Below are 17,134 nucleotides of genomic sequence, written 5' to 3'. Positions count from 1 at the left end.
TTAGCTTTAGAAATAACCAGATACAAGAATTCATATACAAAAACATGGTCTTTTACATTTTCCCCCATGTTTGGGCACCTTAGCAAATTCTTTTATGTTAAGAAATTAATTACTGCCTCTAAGAAGTTTATGAATATTTAAAATATGTGCCCTTGTAGAATCTTCTTCTATAACACAAAGGCATTTTATAAAATCGGTATTCAGACCACATGTTAATTTACTAAGAATATTTAAAGAGATGCAATTGAACTAAAACTGATTAAAGACATGAAGAGAGGAAATGGCCCCCTGAAGAAGTATGCACAATATGTTTGCAAAAAAGTGTAATGACAGTACAGTGTGATAACTTATATTAGTTGAGAACAGAAACTTCTGCAAATGAAATGTTAAAAAGTAAGCTAGCTCTGACTGAAGGAGTCAGGGTAAGTAAGCATCAGTGGGAAAAAATCAAAGATGAGTCTTAAAGTTCAAAGGCTCAGTTGATGCTTCGGTTTGGGGGGCACACCAATAACAATTGTTAACCTGTAAGAGAAAGCAGCCTGGCATGGGTGCTATGGTTGGAAACAAAAACGTATTTGGAGGGTGGGAATAAGTTTCCATAAAAGCTAGGAAATCTGGGGTTAGCTATTAAGATAGTGCAGATATGGAGAAAGATTGCCATTGTCAAAATCAGAAGTAACCCCTTGGAACAAATACAGTTAAGGACAGATGTGTTACTAATTCCAGGACCCTCCCCAAAAGGGGCTCAGAACACCGCTGTTGATTCAGAAAATCAGAGGACCCTTCACTGACCTGGTGATATCCACCGATATCACAACTTGGAAGTAGGCTATACATTTCAGTTCCAGATCTGAGACGGAAACATTTTAGTTTCAGTTCTGAGACTTAAAAATATTTATAGATGTATATCTACGCTTTAAAAAAAAAATAATTGCTTTTATATTCTCTTCCCCATTCTACAGCTTTCCATCTTCATAATGACACACATGCTATAATGAACAACTAGAGTCATTAAGAAAAGAAGAGTGATTTCAAATATTTGCTTTTTAAGATGTCTCTTTTGACATGTAGGAGCTCATACCAATGACAATAAGATCAATGATTTGACTCATTCTAGACACCTAACCACCCCACACAATTTTAAATGCAGGTATGTCCTACAATGTCTAACATCTTTGCACCAATAATTTCACGTTACATAGAATTTAAATATCCAGAAAGGAAATCTAGGTTTTTTTCCTATGACACCCATTAACATTTTAGATGAGGAGAAATGCAAAATGATGCAGAGCAAAGAAAGATCATTATGTAAACAGTGAGCCATGACTTGAAAAATGTCAGCAACTCTGCAAAACAGAGAAAGGGGCAGAGAAAAGCAGATTGAAAAAATGTGCCCTTCTGAGCAGATCACACCAATTATATTTGAGCAATAATTGTCAATACTATTACTTTTAGTATATCACGTAGTATGGACAACATACTACGTGATATACATAGTAATATCTGTAAACACAATTTGCTTGGATTTTCATTTGTCTTTGGAAGTACTTCATAAAAAATTGCATTGTACACAACGGTTCCCAGGATTTAAAAATATGAATTGAACATTCATTTTGTTAATTTAGGTTTTGTTACGATAATGATGTAACAATTCTAGCACAGGTAGAAAAAAGCCTTGAAATAAACAGGGAGCAAGAGTAATCTCTTATTTATATGCATCAGATTTTTAAATATAATGCAATTTTAATATAATATACTCTCTTGTCTCCTACTTCTCATATCATTAAGAAAGAATATTTTCACAAACAATAATTTGATTCAAATTCCCTTCAGGATCCCATATCTTTGATACTGTAATAATTTTAATTTTCCAGTTTCTGTAATAGTTTCCATTCATCTGACTTCTTGAGAAAATTTATAGGGGTCATTAGATCTTTTTCAAATATGCTAAAAGTAAAGATTTCTGAATGTTGTTGCTTAGTTGATTTTCCTAAATTAAATGACCATTCTGCACTTCCAAGAACTGATTTGATCTGATTCTTAATTTGTTAAACACACTGCCAGTTTTACATGAGCTTTACTTTCTTAGTGTACTATCTTTCTTAGTGTACTGTCTTACAGAGTAGAAACTCAATAGATATATTACTTGAATATAATTTATTGATAGACATAATAAGTCTGTTTCCTATATTATGACACTGGTAAAATAAATTCAGTTAATTCATTTAACAATTGATATAATCCATCAACCCATGGTTCTCAGTCTTTGAACTCCTACTTGTTTAATTGTCAGAATAGCCAACTGAAGTATAATGCAATAGTTCTGTATGAATTTATTTTTAATAAATCAATTCAACAAAAAGCAAAACAAAATAAAAACTTAACTCTAATGTACACTCATCTGAAACCATCCAGTTATCGTTAATGACTGTCCAATATAACTACACACATTGCAAACATTGAATTTTCATCTATTTAAAAAATAAATTATATTTTTAAAATATTGGATGGGGAGAATACTGCTATTTTAAAAATACGTAAATAAATAAGCCACAAATTACTTAACCATTCTGAACCTTAGCTGTTTTAATGTGAAATTGCAACAGTTAGAATACCTGTAATTTATGGAATTGTTGTTAAGGTCAAATAAAATTATATGTATAGAAGGTAGTTTTACACTTCAAATTCACGATCAAATGTTGGGTATTATTTCATCTGGTAAATTGCAATTATTTAATAAATACTCAGCCTTTGGCCATTTTTTTTCTTCCAAAATACTTACTGGTATAGACAAGTTGAAAACCTTCATCTGTCCCTTCAGAATCAGAATTAAATTCTAGCCAGAGCTGATTTGAAGTACTGCTAAGTGTCAATCCTCTCATAGATGCTCCAGTAAATGCACCTAGTAGATGAGTCGTTTTATCTTTTCCATCATAAATCTGCAAAACATTTATAATTAAAAATGTAAACGTGCCAATAAAAACCAATTCCAATCATGTGTTTATATTTATGAAGAAGAGGAAATTACTGTATTCTTCCTAAATCAGATCACTCATGTTCCCCAAGGACAATTACATATATTAATTCCTACATATATCAAGCTAAGAAAGTTAGAATCCACATGGATAATTTTAAAATTCCAAGCTCAGTATGCCTTAAGTACTCATATTATATAACTATTGGTCTTATTATAAATATAATGCTTTTTTTTTTTTTTATGGCAGGCATTTCAAATTGAGGATATCTACAGAAAGACTGGTTTCCAAGGTTGATTGGTTGTTTTTCTGCAACTTGCTCAAGAGGGTCAAGTACCTGTTTTTCTAATAACATAATTAATATAAAATATACTTGCTTCTTTTGCAATTTCTATAATTTACCGATTTCCTTTAACTTAATCCATTTTTGACATGTAAAAAATACTGAGTACCAAATGCTTTTAGAAACTAATTTAACAAGACAAAAACATACAAAACAAAACTGATGAGTCTCAAACATCCCCATGTAAATCTCATTCTTCTGAAGTTGTAACTTCTCATTATATCCTAATTTGCTTTTCTTTTATCAGTTCATTATAGACATCTCTCCAGGTCAGTAGATACAGATTCTGCCTTTTGAGAGCTGTGCAATATTTCACACAGTGACACTACCACAACTATCATTCCCATATTAATAAATTCAAGTTTTTTGTTCCTAAGAGCAATACTGAAATAAACACCTTTTACATATACCTCACATTTTTTTGGTACTTGTATTTTCATAAGGAAGTTTCCAATATATGGGATTTTTGAGCTAAAATGTTCAGATATAGCCATATTATTTCCAAAAAAGTATATAGAAATTAAGTGGAAGGCTTACCAACATTGCATGTTACCATTCTTTTGCCTTTAGGCATGAATTTTCAATGGAGCACTTATGCCCCACTCCCCCAAGGCAGTGAAAATTGGTTCTTGCTTGTGATGAAGTCTTATGTATTACAATGATTAGTAGGCTACAAAGATCACTCTATCTGACCAATTTTATTCTATAATATTTAGTTTCATGGGGTTGGGGGCTCATTAGATGAATGATAATGAATGGAAAAAGTTGAGAAATGCTGCTCAAAGTTATTTATCTCCTTTCTGAAACTGCTTTACTTCTAACCTGGTATTAGTGTAAAGATTATGTTGCTGAACTCCTAAACCAGTGACCTTGCCGTAATACTAGTGTTCCCCCAAAGTGGTATTCATCATGTTCATGTTCATGTCATGTAAAAGAAAGCAGTTAGATGGTATGCAATGGAAATTTTCATTATTATAATGCTAATCTGCATGATAGAATTTTCTTGGGCTAAATTTTTGGGTTTAATTTTGTAATCTATGTAGAATGTTTTCTATAATTTATAAATGAAAATTCTTGTGTAGTTTTTATATTTTTTCTTTTTTTCAAATCTTTATCAGGTTTTTTTTTTTTAAGATTTTTATTTATTTATTTGACAGAGACACAGCGAGAGAGGGAACACAAGCAGGGGGAGTGAGAGGGGAAGAAGCAGGCTTCCTGCCGAGCAGGGTCATTGAGGGAATCTACAGCTTCATAGGCACCTCCAGGCTCCACCAGCTTATTTATTGTATTAGCAATAAATTAGAGAGGAAGGTAGAAATAGAGGGAGAAGGTTGAGAGCTGAACTCAAGCCAACATGGTCATGGAATTCCTAAAATAAAACATTTTACTGTTCTCTCCCTTCTTTTGAAAGGTTTTTCTGTCAATTATAAACAAAAAAACAACAATAAAAAAAAGTGGGTTGACTGTTTAAAGCACTAGATAGAGGGCTGCATGGACAAATTTCCTAAAATTATATAGGAGTACCTTGAACACCCTGGTGGAACTTACCGGACAAGTAAGTTTCTGTTTTAGTTATCAGCAAGAAGTTATTTATCTTCAACAAAGCTTAACCAAATGTTGAGGTTTGTTAGCTCAGGAATTTTGTTTTTTGATTACATAAGAGTAAACTTTTGATTTCTTAAGAATAGTAGTCACCAGTGATAATTCAGAGACAAGGCAACACGCTTGCTGGAAAACCCTTTTGTGTCTGTGAGTTTCAAATGTTCAATATTCTCAGAAACTGCTTTTGAATACATTTATTTTATGACTATCTATATAATATAGGTCATAAGTTCTAAGTTTAGAGCTATAAATTCACAAACAAACCATTTAACCAGCAAATTCAGTGGATCTTATTTGTGGTTAATATTGTCTAGGTAACCCCAAAGAATATTTTCCTTTTATTTCCCTTCTTTTCACCAGCATGTAACTTCATTCTTATGTTAAATATAAATAATTGTTTCTTGGGTTCAACTAGTTCTGCTTTTATGCATGGATACACTGTAGGAACTTCATTTCTCAAAAATAGCCAAATAAAGGGGCAACATAAATTAAACAACTAATTGATGTCAATGAGTAAACAGAAATTGGTTCTTGAATTCTGTTTTTAATTTTTTAAAAAGTCTCTCCTAATGTTTTTCTTAAATTTTCAGTGGTGATAAAACAAAAAAAAGTTGAATCATAGGAGAAACCTTCACTTTACACATGAAAATCATTTTTTATGTAACAATGTTAAAAAAGTAACAAAATAATTCAACTCGTATTTAGTTCTATGCACAGTATTAGGTGCTGGGAATAAAATTTAAAAAATCAAGACATCATTCTTAAAATGAAGGGAATTTAAAAAATATCATCTGTCCCCAGAAAGACATTTACATTGTGTCTTTCTACTTTTTAAGTGAGAAGCATACTTTTTTCTTTTCCAAAAGAAACTGTCTTTAATACATCATTTTAAAATAATGATTGAAAGAAAAAGAATGAAAAGGGCTAATACTAAAAAATATATATACATCTTAAACCCAGCAGGAAGGATCTAATTCAGCACCAAAATTTATTAACTACAGTTTATTTAACAATGTAAAGTCAAGAGGTAGAAAACAAATAACACAGAAACACCACTATAATCATAAAAGTAAAATGAAGTGTGATAATTCAACTATGAAATTTTGGAAGCATGTATAGAGTTATTAAATCAAGATGAAAAGCAGGTGTTAATTAGCAAGGCTTTAAAGAGAGAAGAGTTTTACAGTAATGATCAAGCCAATGCTATTTAACTTGTAAATAAAATCCTTCAAATGTATTCAAACACGTATGGAAGCATAAAGGTAATAAGAAATGACAAAGCAGTGTAGCCAAAGGCAAATTACTTTGGAAGTGGACATGGATGCACGTATATAAATTAAAAAAATAAAACGAACAAAATGTACATTTCATTTAAAAGTAAATTTTCAGCGGTACCTGGGTGCCTCAGTCTCCCTTTGGCTCAGGTCATGATCTTGGGGTCCTGGGATCAAGTCCAGCATCAGGCTCCCCGCTCTCCTTCTCCCTCCACCCCTCTCCTCATACTATCTCTCTCTCTCAAATAGATGAATAAAATCTTTTTAAAAAAAGTAAATTTACAGTACAGAGTGATTATATTGGGTCTTACCCATAAAACTTTTATTTGAGATCATTACTTTTCATATTTCTGTTCTGATTAAAGTCAGGATTATTAAGTATGCTTTTATTTATTTGGGCCTATTTTCTTTTTCCTTTTTCCTTTTTTTTTTAGCTCATTATTATTATTTTCAGCATATGTCTTAACACCTATTTGTTTTTCAAAAATTTATAAATCTAAAAAAGAATAAGATAACTGTATAATATATTTTTTGTGCTGGAAGGGAGAGGATTCTGGTGTTTCCCATTGAAATATTCTCAGTTACGGGACGCCTGGGTGGCTCAGTTGGTTAAGCGACTGCCTTCGGCTCGGGTCATGATCCTGGAGTCCCGGGATCGAGTCCCGCATCGGGCTCTCTGCTCAGCAGGGAGTCTGCTTCTCCCTCTGACCCTCCCCCCTCTCATGCTCTGTCTCATTCTCTCCCTCAAATAAATAAATAAAAAGAAAAAAAATCTTTAAAAAAAAAGAAATATTCTCAGTTACTTAGCACCTAATTCAGATAATGAAGACTCTCTTTAATGTCAAATTTTAGAATTTCAAGTTGATTTAAGAATTAATATCATGAAAGGCATTGAGGGCTTTTGTAACGTTAGTTAAGCTCCTTGATGAGGCTCTAAGTTGTCAAATGGTTGCCATTAACCTGGTAGTCTCATAATAGAACAGACTAGAACTCAGTGTTGCCATGTTTCAGTTATCAAACCTTTTATAATGGATCAGGGCCTGAAATTAGTTTTGGTGTACAGACCCTCCTAGATTTGGAAGGTCAAACCCTATCATGATGAACTGCTTATTAACACTCAAAACTGTGTTTTTTGTTTATAATAAATGCATGATTAGAAGGCATAATCTCAGTCATTCCTCTAATGAATTAGCAAGTCAGATGTTATCTGAACCCAAGAGCAGAAAGTACATAGAAAATAAAATCAAAAAAGAGAAATCACACATGTACATATGTATAATCACACAAAGCTGCAAATTATTCCCACTCATGAATATTAGAATTTTCATTTTGGCTGCTTGTTTTATAGGTTGATTTGGAAATTTAAATAAAGTTTGGTTTTTTTTTAAGATTTTATTTATTTGACAGAGACACAGCGAGAGAGGGAACACAAGTTGTGGGAGTGGGAGAGGGAGAAGCAGGCTTCCCACCAAGCAGGGAGCCCGATGTGGGGCTCGATCCCAGGACCCTGGGATCATGACCTGAGCCAAAGGCAGACGCTTAATGGCTGAGCCACCCAGGTGCCCCAATAAAGTTTTTCTAATAAGGTGAGTGAGATGTCAAAGTTTGAATAAAAAATAAAAAAGAATAATTTTTACAATGATTGATAAAAAAGGACAATGTTCTAAACCTTATGCTCTCTCCAAAATAAAATGAAACAGAGCAGAGAACTTTTGTTCAAAATAAAATATTTATGTCTTTAAAATAGCCATATAATGTGTATTCAATTATAAGAGCTAATATATTTTAGTAAAGGAGTTTGGGACACAATGAAGAGTGAGCTTTTCAGGAGGTTTAACTTTGTGATTATATAACAGAGTTGAAGTCCCAATTCTACCTTTAAAGCTGTATGGCCTGTCACAAATCATTTCACTTCTGTTATACTTAGTATGGGAAAGAATGAAGGGTTTTATGAGGTCTAATACAGCACTCTCGACAAATAAATATTTAGAGAGTGCTTTTGGAGGAAGAGATAGCAAAGGATTACCAGTGAACAAGCAAAGTTGGTAGATACATATGGTGGACATATGAGATCTCTGGTGTGCTAGAAAATGTTTAACAACCAGCTCTCAGACAAATAGAATTGGTGAATATATATATATATATATATATATAACCATACATACTTAAAAAAAAAATAACTTTTATTAATATAAAGAAAGGTAGACAAACTTTTTCTAAAAAAGAATTAGAAGATATTTTAGACTCTTTGGGGGATCATATCTCTGTCATAACCACTCAATACTTCCATTGTAGCACAAAAACAGGGACAGATAATATGTAAATGAATGAACATGGTTTTCTCCCAGTAAAATTTTATTTATAGAGATGGGTGTCAAGACCAATTTGGCCCATAGACTGTTTGGGAACCCCTGAATGAAGGGATGTGTAGCATGCAAGTTACAAACAGCAAAAAAATTAAAATATATATATATTAATTGCTGCAAATTCCATAGATTTTTACAGAATACTTTCAGTCTTTTTTTTTTTTTGCCAAATTTTTGTATCTGCAACTTATAATTGCAAACAAAATGATTCCTAACTGAATATTGCTTGATTTTTTTATGTTAACAAGATTAAGTAAAGCAATGTAAAAACAATGTTGTATCAGAAAGTCATATTTACAAATGACAGGAGAAACTTCTTAGCTAAACTGAATAATAGTTTTTAATTCTAGAAAATATGTATTCTCAATATTTTGGTGTTACTCACAACAGAATGGCTACAGACAAAACCCATTCTTAAACTTAAGTATAGATGATGAGCAAAGCAATAGATCAAGTCAAGGTCTGTAGTGTTTGTCATTTTCTACAGTGTAACTACTCCTAGTGTTGCCAATATCAAGCTATCAATGTGATATCTCTGTATGCAGAGTTGGGAAAGGATGGACACCCTGCATAGTATTTCTACCATAGAGATATAATATACACAGCTCACCTAAAAAACACACATAATAATAAAAGTAGTAAAATAATTAGGAAATGAAAAGTTGTATTTGTTTGTTTTTAATATAACTTAATTGTATTATAATTGTAATCTAATTTAATTTAATTTTTAATAATGGCTATGTTTAACAACTAGTTCACGAAGTTACGGAAAATTTAGCAATAGGTTCTCACAAGTAGTATTCCCAAAGACTAGCACATGGGTTAGGAAATAAGCTTGAAAATAATACATCTTGAAAAACAACAACATTTTAATAACTTTCTTTTCATACTGCCAAGAGAATTTTATTAGAGTTATTAATCAAGTCCTTCAACTACCTAGTTTCTCATAAATATGACAATTCTCTTAACCCCTTCTTTCAGACTCTCAAAACCAATATTAAGTTATTTTACTGACTCCTCTCCATAATCACCCATTCTGTCTACATTTTCCATTAGACATAAGTCTTTAAACTACACAATACTGAGTGTGGTAAAAAGATTGCCTTGAATTTTGTCCCTGCTACAGTCCCTTATCTAAACGTAGTGCTCAGTCTTTTTCTGAAAATAAAAACAGACATTACAACAACAAAACAGAGATAGTATTTCTGATTGCTATTCAGCTTTTGTCTTATCAGGCTGAAAATGGCAATTACTCACGGGTGATTGTTTAAGTATACATATAATAAACACCTCTTATAAATATTAATTGAAATAATTATTTAATTGAAATAACTAAATTATATATTTTGATTGAGGGTTTGAGAAATTCAATATTCTTGGCCATTGAAAGGAACAGAACCAAGGAAGAATATATTCATAACTCCCAAACCTGGTGTTTTTCAGATAATCCAGAGAGCTTTATAAAAATCCAAAATTCCAGGCACAGATCAACTCAAACAGTTTTCCTCAGATCTACTGAATCAGAACAATCTGGGAGTGGTGCCAGGAATAAACTCCCTAGAGGAGTCATATGATCAGCTACATTTGATAGAAACTTTATTAGTATGGTTGTATGTAAGTAAAGTAATTTATGGAAAGTGGAGCGAAGGAAAAGAGTGGATGGATGACTAAGTGGATGACATCAGTCTGGATGGCATGCTCTTAGAGAGGAAAGTGTATGTGTGTGTGTGTGTGCACGCCATTTCTACCTATAGATAAAGTTGATACACACACATGCTTTTATTGTTGTTGTTTTAGTCAGAATCCAATACAGTGATATTATATAGTAAATGCAGCCAGAAAAAAAAAAAGCCTTGTCTAAACCTTACACTCATATAGAGATTACAAGAGAATGTTATTCCCAAGAACATAGCCAATCCTACCATATAAAGAAAAGCAATGTTTTTCTCTCAGTCAAGGGGCAGAGGGTTCTATAATGAGCTATTTGTTTTACTAATTTCTTTTTTTTTTTTTAGAGTTTTTATTTATTTATTTGAGAGAGTGAGCATGAGCAAGAGAGTAGAAGCAGAAGGAGTAGCAGAGGGAGAGAGAGAAGCAGGCTCCCCGCTGAGCAGGGAGCCCTATGCAGCTTGATTCCAGGGTTCTGGGATCATGACCAGAGCGGAAGGCAGCCGCTTAACTGACTGAGCCACCCAGATGCCCCAGTTTTACTAATTTCTTCTGATTTCCTAGTCTGAATGGAGAAAGAGCTGACTGCACTAGGTGTAATGTTGGAAAATGCTGGGATGGGGATGGGCTCTCATGGACTAGTGTGCAGTGAGGGAAATCACCCTGCATCATGAGAGGACTCTGGGCTCCTTAGTCTTTGAACATTAGTCATCTGTCCTTTGGAGGGCACATCCATCTGCTTTGTGCCTAACTGTGCCTGTGGCAAAAGGTATTTTTGAACAAGTTGTCCATGGGATTAATGGGAGGAATAAGACAACATATAAGCATTTACATCTTAAACTGGTGGACAGACCATGTAGACGATGAAGTTGGAGGTTAAAGCCCATCCCCAACTGTCTCTCTACAGTGGTTTGCTGAAGTTATTTTGAAATAATTCAGAATAAACCCAAAGCAAGATTATCAGTAAGGGGTGTTTCTCTTGTACTATTTAGTATATAATCTTTTCAACTTGGGGAAACATACCTTTATTCTAGGAAAGTTACAAAAATCTTTGCTGGGGATATACATTTTCATGAAATAAAAATCCTTATTTATTTAAAAATCATTATTTAAAGAACCTTGAATGTGACATGCACTCACAATGCCACTTTTTGCTGAGGTTTCAACCATTCTCAGGTAACACAGGTAACAAGTGCACATTACCTTACTCCAAGGAGGCAGCAGATTAGACAGAAATCACTCTGAGGAACACATTAGGGCTATTCTTTATAAAGGCATCACCTGTTATCCCAAATGAATTTTCCAATTAATAGACATCATTCAGTTTGGAAAAGTAATGGATACTTTTCAAGCATCACAGAGAGTAAAGAAATATTTTAGGAAGAATAGTGGTAGGCCTGGGGAAGCACTTCTTAACTGTTAACTTATAACCATATGCTTATTATTGTAGCTTGTGCGATACAGGTTAGTGGCTAGGCTTATACTTCTGATCTATGTCTTGATTTATTTTCCCCCATACTTAGTCTGAGTTAAAAATAAGCACTGCCTCATTTCTAGGTTTAGGCATCCCATTAATCTCAATGCTGACTCTAATTCAGCAAATAAAACTTAACAAGAAAATCTAAACAATGAACTGGAGGTTGAAAAGATTATAAAGTGAATTTCTGTTGCCTATTGAGGAAAGGTGCAAAAAACAGGAATGGCCCTAAATTAATAGTAAAATTGTATACATCTAGGGAAATTTCCCATATCTATACAAATCTTACAAGCCTACAGTACTGTCTGTGTTAGAGAATCATCAATTATCATCAAAATTATATAATTTTAAGAGAAGAAAATAACCAACACTCTTTTTTTTTAAAGATTTATTTATTTATTTATTTGAGAGAGAGAATGAGAGAGAGAGAGCAGGAGAGGGGGGAGGGTCAGAGGGAGAAGCAGACTCCCTGCTGAGCAGGGAGCCCGATGTGGGACTCGATTCCAGGACTCCAGGATCATGACCTGAGCTGAAGGCAGTCGCTTAACCAACTGAGCCACCCAGGCGCCCGAAAATAACCAACACTCTTAACATCACTGCTAAACAAGGTTCCCCTACCCCTGCCAACCTGAGATGTCACAGTTTTTTTTTTTTTTTTTAAGATTTCTGAAAACAGAATTATGTTGAACTTCTTACCAGGTAAGGAAATCTTGACAATTAGGAAAATTTATGCAATTATTTTAAAAGTATTTAAATCTGATTTTTACAGAAGTGTTTATTTTTATTCTACTTTTCATATAAATTATATTTACTAAAACACTTACTTTGCAAAATATGAATCAGCAAGTATGGAAATATTTGTTTGCCTAAAATTGTATCTTTTAAGAAAGTAGGACCTTTGCTTATTTCAACTATTTAGAATAAATTGATAAATTTTACACTAAATATTTATAATTATTAATATTTTAAAAGATTTATTAATTTATTTGTTTATTTATTTATTTATTTTAGAGTGAGAGAGCATGAGCAGGAGGGGCAGACGGAGAGGGAAAAAGAATCTCAAGCAGACCACATGCTGAGCGTGATGCCAGATGTGGGCCTGGATCTTAGGACCCTGAGGTCACCATCTGAGTTGAAACCAAGAGTCGGATGCTTAACCAACTATGCCACCCAGGCACCCCACTAAATGTTTATTATTAACAATATATATTTTCTTAAATAATTTATAGATACGAAGTCATTAGTTTTATGTATTTATAAAATATAAATTTTTGGTAGTCATAAGTGCCAAAAAAATCCATGTATCAACAGAGATAACCAAGTAGCTTAACAGATATCAAAACTAAAATAAATAGTCAGTATATTTCTTAAAGAAATGACCATTCCTGTGTTAATTATGCTTTATATATATGATTTATTGAATATTAGATACTTGGCATGAAAATTCTTATTTTGGTGTTTTAAAACATTAAAATTTATGTATCATAAAATAAACATATCTGTATTATAAATAAACATTGGCAACAAGACATTTATCTCAATGAAAGTGATAATAGGAAAATGGGAAATAATGTATAATTGAAATCTATGAATGGCAGAATCAGCTTATGGTTGATTATACACACACATATATGCATATATATGTAGTAATATATACTTAATGACTAAAAATGATCAAAATACAAGTATTTTTTAGTTCACCTACCTTAAGAACATCTCCTTGTGCTAAATGAAATGTTCTGGCTGAAATATTGATTCCCTTTCCTGCTTGAACCTGAATACTATAAATGCATTCATGGTGGTTTTCATAGTTGAGTGGATAATTTGGCGAAAGCAAAATTCCTTCATTATTTGTTGCAGATGCACCACATTCAGCTGCAGGTAAAACAGAATATTGAAGCACAGTTTAATAGAAAGCATTATCATTTTCAAGTAATGTAATGTATGGAAGTGTTAATGCATTTCATTTTAATTAGAGCCTAACAGGAAAATGATGTACAAAATGGTTGTGTGTTGTAAATGATTCATTCCCTCTCAAATAATATATGGGAAGAAGGAACAACAGTCCATGGACAGGACATTTGTACACAAGTAGAAATATACAATAGTTTTAGTATTTCCCCCCTGCCCCCCGGGATAAAAGGATAGCATGGAAAAGGATGAGAGCAAAAGATTTTCAGGACGTATTCTAAGTTTGTAGATTTCTGGTTAATTGATTACCTTTAAATATACAATTTATTTCTTTTAAAATATATTAAAAAAAGGTAGAGTGATCAATTTTTAGAATGATTCTTATTTGATCTTTTTATTTTTACCTTTTTTTGAATTTGACTCCTTTTCCTCCCAAGAGTCAACATTCCTCTGACCCAAAAACTTCAGGAACAAAAAGAGAAATAAATACTACATTGCCTTTGAAAACTGATATAGCGGGTAAAATCCATTAACCAATAATTGTAACAAACTGGGCACTTTTGAAAAATGGATCACCTTTCCCATTTAAAAAAATAAAATAAATTAAGGCATTCTTATAATCAGTAAATGGTACTGCTAACTCTCCTGGATTAACTTTGTAAAATTTGAGGACATGTCTAACTACTTAAATTGGGAATTTCTCAATTTTTTTCAAATTTAATTTTAATTTATTACTTTAAAAAGCTTGTAGCAATATTACAAAATCAAACAAATCCTTATAAGTCCCCAAACATAATACTTTTGTCTCAGAAATTCAATGAACTCAGTTTTCTATCAGATCTAATAACTTGCTTCATTTTACCATGCCATAGGCCAGGGAGAGTTATATTTTTCAAAGGCTTAACTTATCAAAAAAATAAAGCAAGTCATTATGTTCCAGAAAAAAGATTTTTAAAATAATAATTCATGAGAATAATCATAGGAAATATATAACAAAGTAAAATATAATGAATTGCTTTAACTTTTAAATACAATGTTTAATGCTTAAACATTAACAAAAATAAGGCAAAAGAAGAAAGCCTAATGAGAAAATGAAAATGATCAAAATGAAGCATTCAGTATCATAACAACATAGAGTGAAATAATAATAAAAACCAACGATGTGTTGCTAACAATCAACCAGTCACATGAAGAACTGCCACACAACGGAGCTCCTCCAAGTTCCTTTTAAAGTAAAAGTAAAAAAAAAAAAAAAAAAAAAACTCCCAATATTGATTTAAGTTGTTTTCATTTTTATGTAAGCATGTTCAAACATAAAATAAGCTCTTGTGCTTATCGCTGTACACAATTATAATACCAAAACATGTTTAAAAATATAGGAATAAAGCTACACAAACAGTAAAATTTAAAATAGCAACATGTATCTAATGTGGCGTAAGATTTCATTCTCAGGAAAGCAAATTGCCCTTGGCAATGTGGATAAGGAGCCAACTCCTGGCATACAGGCTTTTGGAGTTCGCTTTGCCTTTAAATACACTATGCTGTATAATGATTCAATTCTTCCTCATCTTATCCCTCCCTAAAGGGCTGAGAAACTTTCATCTGCATGGTACAGTATGATGCCACGTGTCCTTCACTTAGTGCAAAAGAATAATTTACATTTTAAATCTGTCTCATTTCCTTCTCACTAGCTTATTAGAATCTAGGTATACTTCCGGGGAATAAAGACAAATGTGTCAGACCCACCCAGATGATGCAGAATACATATGTATTTTTATCAGTGAGATTATTTATTAGAGAATACACACAGTTTTAACTGTTACAGAATCATGAGTTCTGAGAATACATCCTTGGATGTCAGCTTGGAAAACACCGATACACTGATTAGGCGCTCAGGCTTTAAAATGCAGAGATTTAGTTTTCAAAATTAAGTTCTATATTCTATCTATATGGATTTGGCAAGTTATTTATTCTCTCTAAGCCTCAATATTGTCATTATTTCCATGAAAATAATAATACCCTCCTCAGAAGGATGTTTTGTTTGTATGTGTGAGTTGATAATATATGTAGAAAATATATGTAGAGCATTTAGCACAGTGCTGGAATACAATAAGAGCTCAAAAATTAAAGCTATCACTATGAATATTTAAGTGTTAATGCTAATGGTAGCATTATGTGCCATATACAGAAAAAGAGTTTTAGGATATTTACATTGTCCCCAGTGTGACTATCCAGGTGTAGAAAGACATTTATGTATGTAAAAAAGCCAGAGGACTCTTCAAAATTTTGGACAATCACTTATAATACTAAAATTATTTTAACAACTTGTATAAACTGAACAAAACAAACAAACAAAAAAACCTGTCCCCCTCCAAAAGACAAAGCAGTAAGTTACTTCATTACCCTTGAAAATATACTAGTAATTTATTGTTAAGTTCTCAACATTTGAATGGATGGTAAGTGCCTTCTGCCATAAATATTGTTGGGCCTATATTGTATAATTTAATGGAGATTGGCTTTTATATGAAAAATAACCTGCTTCTGTTATATTTTAGTATTTCAGTTGGTTTAAACGGCTATAAGTGATTTTCTGGTTGGTGGAATAAAATCAGGACTTAAACCAGAATAGAAAAGTTAAGGAAGAAAATTTGGATTAAGTTAGTACTTTTGCATTGAATCATGACCATTGCATTTGCTCAGAGCAAAATGAAAGCACACTGCCCCTTGTTGAAAATGTACTGAGCGTTTCAAGAGACCGATAAAACATTAAATCAAGCATGGGGTGCATCTTAGCATGGAGCCTTGTGTGACTACATGGCCTCCATACCCATGAAGCCAATTCTGCATTTTTTTCCTCACAACAACTCTGCAAGGTAACACTTACTTTCTCTAATTTTATAGATGAAGACTCCAGAGTGAGCTTTCTTGCTAAAATCAGTGTGTATCAGAGCTGGGATTTACATCTGCCATTGCCCATGGGATTAAAATTATAAATATATAATTTCTCTTTCAGATCAAAATACTTCTTTAGTATGACAGGAGGCATTATTAATAATTATCCCACACAATGGATGCAGATTGAGACTATCCTAGATAAACTGGTATGCAAGGTCACTTTTTTCTTTATTCTTTAACAGTTGTGTACACTATTCCATTAAAAACTAAGAGGATTCTTTTATGTGGACTTGTGTGTGTCCTGGAGGTAGGAACATATTCACCCCACTTATAAATTATTAGAAATAATTGTTAATGTTCAGAATGATGTGTCATTCCAAGGGAAGATCTTGAAATGTAAAAAAAGAGAATCAGTTCAGAATCTTCCACTTTTATATACAGGAAAGTGAATAAATCAATTTTTTCAATAAGAGTCTTAATAAACTAAAGAATAAAGAGGAATGAGTTAAGGAGGAACTGATTTCACCACAGTACTAAACTCCAGGAGCTAGGTGATTAATAAAAAAATTATTTTTACATGTAATCTCATCTTTGATTTTATCTTTGAATTTCAAATATACCCC

At 32.5% G+C, this 17,134-nt stretch overlaps 1 protein-coding gene across 3 annotated transcripts in view; it reads right to left on the bottom strand.

The window, feature by feature from the left end:
• CSMD3 (CUB and Sushi multiple domains 3) overlaps window positions 1-17,134 on the bottom strand; it is a 1,202,189-nt gene that overhangs the window by 312,830 nt on the left and 872,225 nt on the right. For all 3 annotated transcript variants that reach the window (XM_045896021.3, XM_045896023.3, XM_045896024.3), the window contains 2 exons: window positions 13,411-13,580; window positions 2,783-2,939 (listed from right to left, as the gene is read on the bottom strand). In XM_045896021.3, the coding sequence (XP_045751977.1) occupies window positions 2,783-2,939; window positions 13,411-13,580 (327 nt within the window). The remainder of the gene's footprint in view (window positions 1-2,782; window positions 2,940-13,410; window positions 13,581-17,134) is intronic.

Source organism: Mirounga angustirostris, unplaced genomic scaffold (assembly GCF_029215605.1).
Source record: "Mirounga angustirostris isolate CCGP_5_RB_7025 unplaced genomic scaffold, mMirAng1.0.hap1 SCAF_4, whole genome shotgun sequence".
Classification (NCBI taxonomy): domain Eukaryota; kingdom Metazoa; phylum Chordata; class Mammalia; order Carnivora; family Phocidae; genus Mirounga; species Mirounga angustirostris.
The sequence above is the reverse complement of the archived record's forward strand: the minus strand, read 5'-3'. Positions and strand labels throughout refer to the sequence as shown.